The sequence below is a fragment of the Oncorhynchus nerka genome, linkage group LG24 (genome assembly GCF_034236695.1).
Source record: "Oncorhynchus nerka isolate Pitt River linkage group LG24, Oner_Uvic_2.0, whole genome shotgun sequence".
NCBI lineage: Eukaryota > Metazoa > Chordata > Actinopteri > Salmoniformes > Salmonidae > Oncorhynchus > Oncorhynchus nerka.
The window spans coordinates 58,224,955-58,237,610 of record NC_088419.1 but is presented as its reverse complement, the minus strand read 5'-3'; the positions used below and the strand labels follow the sequence as shown (position 1 = coordinate 58,237,610).

Here is a 12,656-nt window from a genome sequence, read left to right as displayed (position 1 = left end):
ACAACATAATACTACATAAAGAGAGACCTAAGACAACATAATACTACATAAAGAGAGACCTAAGACGACAACGTAACATGGCAGCAACACATGACAACACAACATGGTAGCAGCGCAAAACAGGGTACAAGACAACATCACAAAGGGCAAGGAGGTAGAGACAACAATACATCATGCAAAAAGCCACAACTGTCAGTAAGTGTCCATGGTCGTTGAATGAAGAGACTGAGGTAAAGCTGTCCAGTTTGAGTGCTTGTTGCAGCTCGTTCCAGTCGCTAGCTGCAGCGAACTGAAAAGACGAGCGACCCAAGGATGTGTGTGCTTTGGGGACTTTTAACAGAATGTGACTGGTAGAACGGGTGTTGTATGTGAAGGACGACGGCTGCAGTAAATATCTTAGATAGGGGGGAGTGAGGCCTAAGAGGGTTTTATAAATCAGCATCAACCACCTTGATGGGTCAGCCAACACCTGATGATCGATCAAGGATGAAAAGTCTAAGCGGAATCCTTGGGACATCACCCCACTGAAGTTGACATTTGTTGCTGATTTATTCAACCCTCTTAGGCCTCACTCCCCACTATCTGAGATAGGTTAGGGTGAGGATAGCACTAAACAACAGCTGATCATTTTTTACATTCTAACAGCGCCACACTCTGGCAGTAAAGTATGAGATGTTTCACACGACCATAAATAAGCATATACTTATTCAGGTTATTTAAAATAGCAGAATATACACAAAATATGACTTGTTTCATTTTAAAGATCACACTGAACGACACACTGATTTCAGATGAAACACTGAATTTTTTTGATTGAATGCGTCGCTTCTGGAAAATAACTACATTTCCCTTCATGCTTTGAGCACTCATAAGGAATTGTGGGTAGGTTACCAACGTCCTTGTCCTATCAGGCGCACACTGTTTGACTGACTTCACACAAGGGCTTAGGGGATCCTTTCGTTTCGGGTTGAACCTGAATTAGATTTATTCCACAAAAATGATGGCAGTAAGGTTTCTCCGTCGCTCTATTCCTGTATTGAGGCAAGCAAGATGTTACGCCGACGCACCCTCAGGCTCTTCCCAGATGTCCTTCACATTTGCGTCTCCAACGCAGGTAAGCGAATCCGGGGTTGGCAAGGCTTTTGGGCCTACTAAAGTAGTAAGTTGTCTAGATCGCTAGCTCCTTCTCATTTTTAATGTCATTATAAAAACCCTATGCACTTTACTAGTTATTCATGTAAATATTACCAAAATGTACCTATATGCTTAGGCGTGGTTAGTTAGCTTGAACCTGTCACCAGTCTTAGTTGGCTTGAACTTGTCACCAGTCTGGTGCACATAATTGTAAATTTATTTTCCAACCAAGCCTACAAAGCTTGCCACTTTGACAGTCCTACTGTCAGTGTTGCCACTTGCTAGCTTTCAATTGTTAACTACTTTAGCTAGCTAACGTTAGCTACCAAAAATGTTTGGTCACAGGGCCTTGCCGTTTCTGTTCTGTCACCTTGAGAATAGAAAGGGAATACTATTCAATAGTTAGTAATAACGTTACTTTCTAATTTAATAACTCGTTGGCTTGTGCGAACTGCACCTTTTTAGCCACACGTATAGCTATTCTGCAAGCTATGTATAATTGAACCGTACACTTTGCGTCTGACAGTACGCTATTTGCTAGCTAGTTGGATACAGAATGTCGTACCTAGCTAACTACATCTCAACAGTCAACTCTAAAGATTCATTGAAGAGAGAAGTATGCACTTGCTATTTAACCTCTGTCAGGCAGTAATGGCATATTAACATCATACCTATCTGCAATGCACCAGGACCTCAAAGTGGAGTAACATAACACCTCAGTAAACATGCATATACTTCATTAGAAACAACAATCTAGTAATGCATGCACAGATTGTGTATATTTCCACAGATAATATTGAAACATCCCACTTCAAGTACAGTAATGTCTGCTTATGTTTCTCCTTCTCCCCAGGTGTACTTCAAGGAGGCCAGTGTGAAACAGGTTGATGTGCCCACACTGACTGGTGCTTTTGGTATCCTCCCTGCCCACGTCCCCACGCTGCAGGTCCTCAGGCCTGGTGTGGTCACAGTGTTCAACGATGATGGCTCCGCAGCTAAATTCTTTGGTAAGATGTGGCTTGATCATGTAGATGGAATAGTGGGCGGGTCTCATGACCTCTGTCGTACCTGATGTGAGAGGGGATCCTGGTTCAGAATTGCCCAATCCCAAATCAACCCCTAAGCCTTTCTCCTAACCTCTATGTCCTTGCCTAGGCTACATCTAAAATGGTTGGAGTTGGATAGGTGTAGCAACATTGTGAAAATACCACTTTTTAATCATCCTTTATGAAATGGTAGGACAGTGTCTGACCTCTGATATTTATGTGAAAAGGGACTTCAGTGGTGTCGCCTTCAAGAACTGTATTTGATTCACTATGGCTAGATATTTACCCTGACAGCCATATTGTATCAGGAAATGTGGAAATACCAGTAGTGGGCCTATATGTAATTTGGACGCTTTGATTGTATTTTCACTGCCACATCTCGATACGAAACTGGTTACTAAAAGCAATCGTTTCAAAGTGAATTAACTTAATGTAAAATGTATCAAATGGGGACAATGCTTGCAAATGCTTTCAATGTTGAAATTCCTATTAATAGATTGCAAGGGTCAGTTCCATATCAATAATATGGACTATCCAGCAGGGGTCAGCCCTGTCTCGATTTGTGGGGATAATGATGACTGTCCTAGACTGAGAGATCTCACTTTTTAGTGTAACACTCAAATTGTCGGCTACTTCCCTGATTTTTTTTAAAAAATCAACTAAAACAAAATGGCTGCACTGAACTTTAAGAGAGGCTTGCTGGTGCAGTCAGTGCATTTAATTAACTTCAATAGTGTAGTCCTACTGCTGGGTGGAACAGGTTGGTATGTATATTCACAGATGCTGTGTATGTTTTGCAGTGAGCAGCGGGTCAATCACAGTGAACGCAGACTCCTCAGTGCAGCTGCTGGCTGAGGAGGCCTTCCCCTTGGACCAGCTGGATGTGGCTGTAAGTATCACCAACTCCTATAGACCGATGTAGTATTTCTATGGTAACGGGTGGGGAACTCTGGTCCTTGAGAACCACACGGTGAGCAGGCTTGTGGTGCCATCAACACACCCTGACTCTAGTTATCAACTAGGCTAATCGTAGTAGCTAGTTGGAGCGAGATTCGTTTTACCAGGTGTGTTAGAGCTGGTCTGGAAGACTGGCATAGGGATGACCTCTGTTTTCTAATGCTTCAATTGTGGAAAAAGTATTCCGGTTCATGCTCATTAATGGCTGTCCATCAGAAATAAAATGTTTGCCTAGCCTTAACTGGATGCCTACCCAATTTAAGAACTGCCCATCCTCGACATTAGTTTTAAGCCATTCTCTAGATTAGGCTTAAAGGAAGACTCTCGTGATTGGGAAAGCCAGGCTAGAGAGGTGTGATTGGCAGGCTCATTCAGCCCATGCAGAGCTAGTCAGTACTTGATTGATTGAAACCCAACAGGAGCCCTTTGCCAATCCCAGTGCCCTTTATAAATACGATAACTATGTACAGCTCTCCTCAGTCAGACCTTTGTAAAGCTATGAAGTAAACCTTCCATGAAATGTCCAAATCCCTTCCTCAACATTAGTGTATTGCACAGCATTGGCCCAAATGTCAGTCAAAACATGTCAGTGTGTATGAAATGTCCCCAAGGCCATGTTGTTCATTCACATCCACATCAGCCAATTACACACGTTCATCATAGAGGTGCTCGTTCTCTCTTTGACCCCGCCCAAGGAGGGCACACACTGTCAACTTGACTCCATAGAAATAGATGATTCCCCCTGTGAGATAAAAATGTACAGGAGGCCCTGCTGTTAATAAGGCAGGAAAGGTCAGTCACTGTTGAGTTATAACAGATGTGTCAAGTCCCCGCTGGGAGACCTTTAACTAATGTTTGGCATTTCTATGCTGTAAACACTACTGTGACAAATGGGCTTTTCACAGGAAAGAGGCCATGTGAATTTGCTATGCTAGTCTCTCTCTTCCCAGATATGCTCCCTGACCTACTTTTAACATAAACTGGTATATTGGAATGAGTTCATGTGTCTGCCTGGAAAAATCATAAAGCTCAATAGGCTATGCCCCCCTTATGTTTTTGCCCCAATGAGCCATAACTGTATAGGTTTCTGCAGCTGGAGCATCGCTGAAATGTTTCCCCTGACAATACACTGGTCTGGCTGCCTAGCTCTGACCCCTGTCTAAAACATGATTTGCCTCAATTGGTTATTCAGTCAAATGTGAGAAATATAAAGACAAGTGTTTGTTCTGTGCTAGCATATTTAGTGTGCATGATATCTAACACATTGCATCATAGTACACATATGCAGAAACAGTTATTGTATTGACGTGTATCTGACGCCTCTCTTAGGCTGCCAAGGTCAACCTGGAGAAGGCCCAGTCTGAGATGGCATCAGCGTCTGACGAGGCTGCCAGGGCTGAGGTCCAGATCAACATAGACGCCAACGAGGCCATCGTCAAAGCCCTGGAGTAGGCCATGGGACTGGTCTCTGTGGTAAGTGCTGCAGACATGTATCTTTGTGGTGGAAAAGTGAAGAGTATATGAGTCTCGCGTCCTAGACCTTGTTGGAGTACCTTTGAAAAATGCATTCCACCCATGATCATTTACTTCTTGCTGTATCACCGATGCGTATTTCTAAAGTATTACCTGCTGTTCACACTTGCTGAGATAATCCACCACCTAGCTCCCAGTGACCGGTCATTTTTAATAAAAGGAGGAGACCTGAGGGGAGACACAGCGACTTAAAGGTCGGCGACTAGCGCAACAGCCAATCGGGAGGGCAGCTCTTGTTGGCAAGCTTTGATATTGGCTAGCAACAAATGAGTGACATTATGCATTGATCCACCCACCAGGAGGATCACAACGACTTGATCGCTGATTATCTTGGCAAGTGTCCATCCAGAGGTAGCGTTCAAAAAGGGTCATTAGCACACTCAATGTTATTTCTAGATTACTTATTTATTTAAAGCCTGCCTACTTACCCTAATCATATTTTCTTCTTGGTTCTAGATGTCGTGTTGGTATAACAGAAATGAAAATTCTCCAACTTTATTTGTTTCCCTGCCCCGTGAAGTCAGTAACTGCAAGATCTCATGCTTGCTTTGTACAGTGGAATGAAATTACCAATAAATTTATTTGGATTTACCTGCCAGTCATTTTCTGTCTTTATGTCCCTCTTGTGTCAGATTCAGTGAGTGGCATTGTGAGCCCATTATTATGAGGGGAAAGTGAACGAACATTCTGTGTACAATGTGTTGTGCCTGTATTTTGTTATGGAGCTTGTTGCAGTTCTCATTTCCGCCACTTTGTGGCAGTGTTTTCACATAAACCATGGTAGGCCAGTCACAGCAAGTCTGTCTCTTTGTGGTGAGACAACCACTTCAACCAAGGGCAGCTATTATAATCACATTTTGGTTCAGCTATGTTGTGATTTATCATGCCTTATAATTAAAGGCATTGAATGTTATTTTTGTCCAATATTGAATTGGTCTGCATGCTAATTTCATCGTTGGACATTTTGTCAGGTGGTTCGCGTAGGTGTTACTCAATGACTGGGAGGGGGGGGTGTTGGCTGCATTTAAAGGTCTCCATTACTCCCTCTTTGTCCCTAGGCGTGAGCATGTTTATACTGTGAGTCAATATGGTGACCTCAGGTTTCCGTGGCGCTGCCAGGAAAGTTGCCCGTTTGAAACCGAATGCAGTGGCATTGAAGAAAATGCCTCTGTGTTCATGTTAACGTGAGCACTCCAGAGCCTTAATCATGTGTGGACTGGATGCTTTCAGAGTTCCAACCACAACCGGTTTTCTGAATGTCACAACTCTAGCCAGGCCCCATTTTACTAGTGAGCAAGCTTCTGTTAAAACACTGGCCCCTTGCACCTTTTTACATTAACTCTGTCATAACCAAATTTGGACCCATGACGGAAGTGTCAATTGTTTTTAAAGCCTGCTTGTAAAATTGCTATTTAATGAGGTGCTGGCTTGTCACATCTTGAGGTTTCTACCTTGTCAGCAAACTCCTTACAGTGTGCTGGCCAAAGGCAGGGGTATGTCCATAGACTAGACAGTGGAAAATGTGGATCAGTTTCTGCAGGCAGACGCAGGAAAATAACATGACATTTTATTAGGTTATTCCATGCTAAGTGTTATGAAGAGGACGAAGTCATGTGATTCACAATAGTGGAAATTCCAGTTTCCATTAACATGGGATATATATATATTTTTTTAAAGCCTTCACATCCTGTATCCTTCCTAATCTGCCACTCTCACTGAGTCTTGTTCCAGCTGCACAGCCCCTGGGCCTAAAGGCAGAAGAGAACAGAGCAGAACCGCTCTGAACAGGCCAGGACCCGGAAGGAGAAGAAACAATCCTGTCAGACACGTTTATTCCAGCTTTATTATCAGTATGTAGAAACCTGATATTGATCCAGTTTAGTCCCCTTAGAACACCTCTTTTATAGAAGGCTGAAGCAGAAAATGTCCATGTGCTTCATCAGCATGTGGGGTGTTTGTAAATCAAACTGTGCAGGCTTACTCACATACTGTATGTGAGGTCCAAAGAATGGGTTGTGATCAATTGACACTCTACACACTAGTTTCTAAGCAGTGACTCCAGTTGGTGACGTTGTGAGAAGTCCTCTAGAGGGGATGCCACTTTCGGGAATTGCAGTTACTGTACAAAGGACAGGGACGGGGAGGCCATTTTGGGGGTTGTCTTGTGGCATTAGAATGAGATCCCTGAGGAAGCTGTAACTGAATCAAGTAAAGGCAGAGAACAGGGACACAGTGTTCCTATTGAGCACTTAAATGGCTCAACCATGTCACAATAACATGACTCCATAGGCTGGTTGAATGCTTTCTGACCACTAATCAGTCCCCCTCTGCTGCACCAGTCTTACTCAACTGCTATTACAGAGTCTACGCTGAAAGAGTTTCTTATCGCGGTTAACCCAGAACTAAAATCTTGCGTCATTTGGTCAGATATCTATGCTACCGTTTGTGTTTACTAGTCTGTCCCCATTAATTTTTACGTATCTAACTTCAGCCCTAAAACATCTCTCAAGCGTCTTCGGTATAAATGGCTCTCACTGGATACTTGTTTGTAACACCTATTCATTGCCTGTATTCCAATGTAGTTGTAAGGCTTAATGTACATATTCATATTCACCAGTGATTTTTTTTTTTTGTATCCTATGTGGTCTCCTTCACACTATCAGTTGTCTACTTGACATTTCCCTCTTGTTATTAATATTAATACCAGCCCTTCACTGTAGGAAGGTAGCTCATTATGGAAAATAACATAACGTGTGTAATTATGTAACAAATTAATAAGTAAGTTTTAGAAGTGTGTAATTTGGAGAAGTTTTAAGTATTAGTGGTGAAAGTGTTTGCTTGTGGCAGGTGGTCCTCTTTGAGATGGTATTGGGAGCGTGCTGTGTGAGAGGAAAGGAAAGGCCTTCGAGCATTGGGAAAATTAGAGGGTTGGGAAATCAAAAAGGTATGTTAAATAAAATGTCTTGAGGATAGTTGCTAAAGTATATCTGAATTACACACACACACACACACACACGTCACCAACAGCGAAATCATCAACCACCAATTAGATCGGTATTCAGACACACAAAAACAACAGAATTCAATCCAGGTTGTTTGTCTGTGTAGTGTGTGCTAAAGCTAGCAGACACCTGTACAGCCTGGGGCAAAGTCAAGCTTGGCTGTGCACTGAGAGGCAGCAGAGGGCTAAACTGATTGAAGTACCTGACCTTTTGGTGGTTCTGTGTAAAGAGGGGGCCTGCAGACTCTCAGTCAGCTGTCAGATACTGCATCCAGGCTGGGAGTGGGAGTTGAGGCCTGACTCTGGCGCCCACGCCACTAAAATGGGTTCTCTTCTTCTCACAAACAGCCAGCCAGTGGACCAGCTAGGTAACGTTTCCACAAACAGGAGTGTGGGGCATTTCGGAGAAAGTCGCCAATCCGCAACAAACATCCTGCTGCTGGCTTGAGTTAATCAGCTTTGTGGCTAGGAGCAAATGGTCTTCACTCCACACAGAGAGATGCATCTCCCCGTGCTCCATTTGCCAAATCTTACCATAATTATATCCTCTATCCAACTGATTCCTGCTTATAAGCAAACACTACGTACATACCCCAACCGTACGTACATACCCCAACCAGAAGCCATTGATTACAGGCAACATCCGCATCAAGCTAAAGACTAGAGCTGCCGCTTTCAAGGAGCGGGACACTAATCCGGACGCCTATACGAAATCCCGCTATGCCCTCAGACGAACCATCACACAAGCAAAGCGTTAATACAGGATTAAGATGGAATCCTACTACACCGGCTCTGACGCTCGTCTGATGTGTAGGGCTTGAAAACTATTACGGACTACAAAGGGAAACTGACACGAGGCTAGCAGACGAGCTAAATGCCTTTTATGCTCGCTTCAAGGCAATCAACACTGAAGCATGCATGAGAGCACCAGCTGTTCTGGATGACTGTGTGATAACGCTCTCGGTAGCCGATGTGAGCAAGACCTTTAAACAGGTCAACATTCACAAAGATGCGGGCCAGATGGATTACCAGGACGTGTACTCAAAGCATGCGCCGACCAACTGGCAAGTGTCTTCACTGACATGTTCAACCTCTCTGCAATACATACATGTTTCAAGCAGACCACCATAGTCCCTGTGCCCAAGGAAGCGAAGGTAACCTGCCTAAATGATTACTGCCCATAGCACTCACATCGGGAGCCATGAAGTGCTTTAAAAAGCTGGTTATGACTCACATCAACAGCATTCTCCCGGATACCCTAGACCCACTCCAATTTGCATACTGCCCCAACAGATCCACAGATGACGCAATCTGAACCACACTCCACACTGCCCTTTCCCACCTGGACAAAAGGAACACCTATGTGAGAATACTGTTCATTGACTACAGCTCAGCGTTCAACACCATAGTGCCCACGAAGCTCATCACTAAACTAAAAACCCTGGGACTGAACACTTCCCCCTGTAACTGGATCCTGGACTTTCTGACAGGCCGCCCCCCAGGTGGAAAGGGTAGGCAACAACATGTCTGCCACGCTTAAACTCAACACTGGGGCCCCTCAGGGGCATGTACTTAGTCCCCTCCTGTACTCCCTGTTCACCCATGACTGTGTGGCCAAATACGACTCCAACACCATCATTAAGTTTGCTGACGACACAACAGTGGTAGGCCTGATCACCGACAACGATGAGACAGCCTATTAGGAGTAATTCAGAGAACTTGCAGTGTGGTACCAGGACAACAACCTCAATGTGAGCAAGACAAATGAGCTGATTGTGACCTACAGGAAAAGGCGGGCCGAACAAGCCCCCATTAACACCAACAGGGCTGTAGTGGAGCGGGTCGACAGTTTCAAGTTCCTTGGTGTACACATCACCAACGATCTATCGTGGTCCAAACACACCAAGACAGTTGACTGTTCTCTCTGCTACCGCACAGCAAGCAGTACCGGAGCGCCAAGTCTAGGCCCAAAAGGCTCCTTAACAGCTTCTACCCCCAAGCCATAAGAACAATTAATCAAATGGCCACCAGACTATTACCCCTCCATTTGTTTTGTACACTGCTGCTACTCACTGTTTATTATCTATGCATCGTCACTTCCCACCTACCTACATGTACAAATGACCTCTAACCTGTACCCCCTGTATATAGCCTCGTTATAGTTATGTTATTGTGTTTATTTTTATTTTTATTATTTTTTACTTCAGTTTTTTTGGTAAATATTTTCTTAACTCTTCTTGAACTGCACTGTTGGTTAAGGACTTGTAAAGTAAGCGTTTCACGGTAAGGTCTACACTTGTTGTATTCGGCGCATTTGACAAAGTTTTATTTGATGTCAGGTAATCATAATCAGGTAATCATTGTGTGTATTCCTGAGAGAGAGAGCATTTGAGAGTTTTTGCTATGGTTTAATATCCGTATCTAATACCATGTGAACACACACAGAGCACCCCAACCTTCCTTTGTTCTGTGCTGTTTAACGCTGCCTGTCCACTTCCTAGAGAGAGCCGAGGTGGGACGCATTTTGTCTGAAATGTGCTGCATGTTTGAGTCATCACCTTGGGCTTTCTTCAAGGAAATCCTTGCATTTTTCACACCTTTGATCCTCATTCAGTTGTGCGTTCATGCCAGCATAAAAAAAACATCTTCCTCACAACTTGATTTTACAGATACTGCTAGAGTGTTCCAATTAAAAGACATCCGTTTCTTCCCCTCTCTGCCTGAGGTTGTGCAAAAACAAAATGGTGGGGCTAGTCGTGACTGCCTTGGCTGGGATCAATGTGTAAAATATCCCTGGCTCTCCCTGGGGCTGCTAACAATGCTGTTTGTGGCACTGGCATTCCAACAGTAGGGTAGGACAGAGGGGGAGAGATTAGTGGATTGCCAGGGTGAGGCTGTGGGCACAGGGGTCTGTAAATGCATTAACCCCCTCCACTTTCTAACACTGTTGTGTGATTCACTAGGTAATTGGGGGAGAGCTCATCGAGGCAGGCATGTTCTTTCAGAAGGCCTATGTGCTGTACATTTAGATTGAGTCAGATAGTCTGGTAGAAAATAACTTTGCAGCAGCGCTGAAAAGATCATAACAGTGCCCCAACGTTGTTCATTTGCCAAGCCATTCATGTTCATTTGGCCATTGACCTATGTTGGGAGAGAGAGGGGATTTTGAGATGAGCGAACATTTTCATATTTTTGTATGTCCTAGTGACCTTTTTATATCATCCTGTGATCACTTACAGTCAATTCTACATGTCATTCACAGCATGTTGCTACAATAATACTGCATGGCGGGCCGGCCGGATGGGAGGGCCTCTTCTGGTGACAGCTGTGGATGACAGTGCTAGCATGTAGATCCTGGCCAAGCCATTCACTTTGCTCTTACCAAACAAGGGGCTAGGGCCTTTTGGCTGGCACCATCTTTTGAGTTAGTCGTGTTTTGGCTGTGGAACTTCCCTGTGAGATGTCCATCAGAGGGATCTGGGATGGGATGGTCTTTGTTTTCCTACCCGATGGGAATTTAAAGAAGACTCGTGTACACACATTCTCCTGTTCTGATTGGTCCCTCTCTTTCCATAACACAGAGCACCACAAATGAATGTATTTGTTTTACACACACAAAGGTGTGTGTGACACACACACATATATACACACAGACAACTAGAACTCTTAAGAGGGTCAAGTGTTGTCTCAGACATGTCAGTGTACTTCTAATAGCCTGGTATGTCCAGATAAGTATAATGTGGTCATATGAGTGTAAGGACCTGTTATTGGAGGAATAGAGTCAAAGGATTCAGAATGGAGAGTAGAGGAACACCTTCGTGAGTATCTCCTTTCTTTTTTTCTGCCCTTTGAGTTGTTTGGAAACTTTTGACAAGCACTGAAGTTCAGAGGACGTTAATTTAGAATGTACCCGCACTGCAAGGTCTGTCAAAGTGACTCACACCACCGCTCCACCCATCCTCCCCTCCTTTTGGCTAGCTAACTGTCCCTCTTCTCTCCCTGTGTGACTGAGTGCTCAGTGGTTTCCTAATCACATGACTCTCCTCTGAAGCACTTGGAAAATATGCCATTGAGTTAGTTTCCACCGAGGACAGCAAAGGCAGGCAGGCATAACTCCTTTAACACGCTTAGATCAGCTCTGACAGGGCCCAGATTTCAGAGCTGTCCTCCTCATGCCTGCACGCAATCTCCCCCTGACACCTTCCAGTCTGGGGGACGGTGGAGCTGGCACCAATGTCTGCTCTGGAGGCCAGGCCCATTGATCAAATTCTGTCAGGTGGCTGTGGCCCAGCACTAAGGGACCAGAGGAATGCAGTTATCACAGTTGTCCCCTCGGACTCACCGTGCTGATTGGCCAGTGACACTTTGGGGGACTCGATGACACAAACAACAAGGACAGGTTCACCCAGGGGTTTGGCACTGTCTGAATTGATATAACAGTGAACCCCTTTAAACTGCAGAACTCCCCATAGATAGACACCTGTAGATTAATATAGGCCATGACTATCCCTGTCTAGAGGGGTAATGTTCCATAGAAGTTTCCACTGATATCCATCCTGGCTCCTGCGTCACCGTCCTCCTCCCTGATTCTCCTCCCTACGTCAGCCCACTTTGGATTTTCCACCCTCTTCATGGTCTTGATGACGACGTTCAATGCTAATCCCTGCATATTATGGCCTGTGCCCTAGTGACCTAAGTTGCTAGACCAAACAGGGCTACAGGGACAGCTATGGTTCAATCTGACCGTAACCATTGCAGCTATCTGTTTGTCAGACGACATTGTATTGCAGTGGTTGTGTGTGTGTTTAGCCACGGCCAGGGTGGTCAGGAATCCCCAGAATGCCGTCATTGATCTGTGCGTCACGTGCATTTCCAAAAGCACAGTGGTCAGGCAAGGACTCCCTCCAACTAGAATCTCAGGGGATTTTCCCGAAATGTTCGGAAAAGGACTGAGACTGGAGATGTTTAAAGTGAAGTGCTGTACT

At 44.5% G+C, this 12,656-nt stretch overlaps 1 protein-coding gene across 2 annotated transcripts; it reads left to right on the top strand.

Moving 5' to 3' along the window:
- Nucleotides 1-883: 883 nt before the first annotated feature.
- On the top strand, nt 884-5,261 carry atp5f1d (ATP synthase F1 subunit delta). Of its 2 annotated transcripts, XR_003860332.2 has the most exons (6): nt 884-1,114; nt 1,988-2,141; nt 2,981-3,069; nt 4,467-4,610; nt 4,970-5,021; nt 5,127-5,261. XR_003860332.2 is itself a non-coding variant. In XM_029632431.2 (5 exons), exons 1-4 carry the CDS (start codon nt 998-1,000, stop codon nt 4,587-4,589), a joined length of 483 nt encoding a protein of 160 aa, XP_029488291.1. In that variant the 5' UTR covers nt 885-997; the 3' UTR covers nt 4,590-4,610; nt 5,127-5,261. The 2 variants fall into 2 exon arrangements, 1 of the variants encoding a protein (XP_029488291.1); XM_029632431.2 differs by lacking the exon at nt 4,970-5,021 and having other exon boundaries at nt 885-1,114.
- The last annotated feature ends 7,395 nt before the right edge of the window (nt 5,262-12,656 follow it).

Bases quoted from the DNA above. Each gene is read 5' to 3' on its own strand.
- atp5f1d (XM_029632431.2), top strand. From the start codon at position 998: ATGATGGCAGTAAGGTTTCTCCGTCGCTCTATTCCTGTATTGAGGCAA. The intron at 1,115-1,987 runs GTAAGCGAATCC...CCTTCTCCCCAG, and splicing joins CATTTGCGTCTCCAACGCAG to GTGTACTTCAAGGAGGCCAG. The intron at 2,142-2,980 runs GTAAGATGTGGC...TATGTTTTGCAG, and splicing joins CTCCGCAGCTAAATTCTTTG to TGAGCAGCGGGTCAATCACA.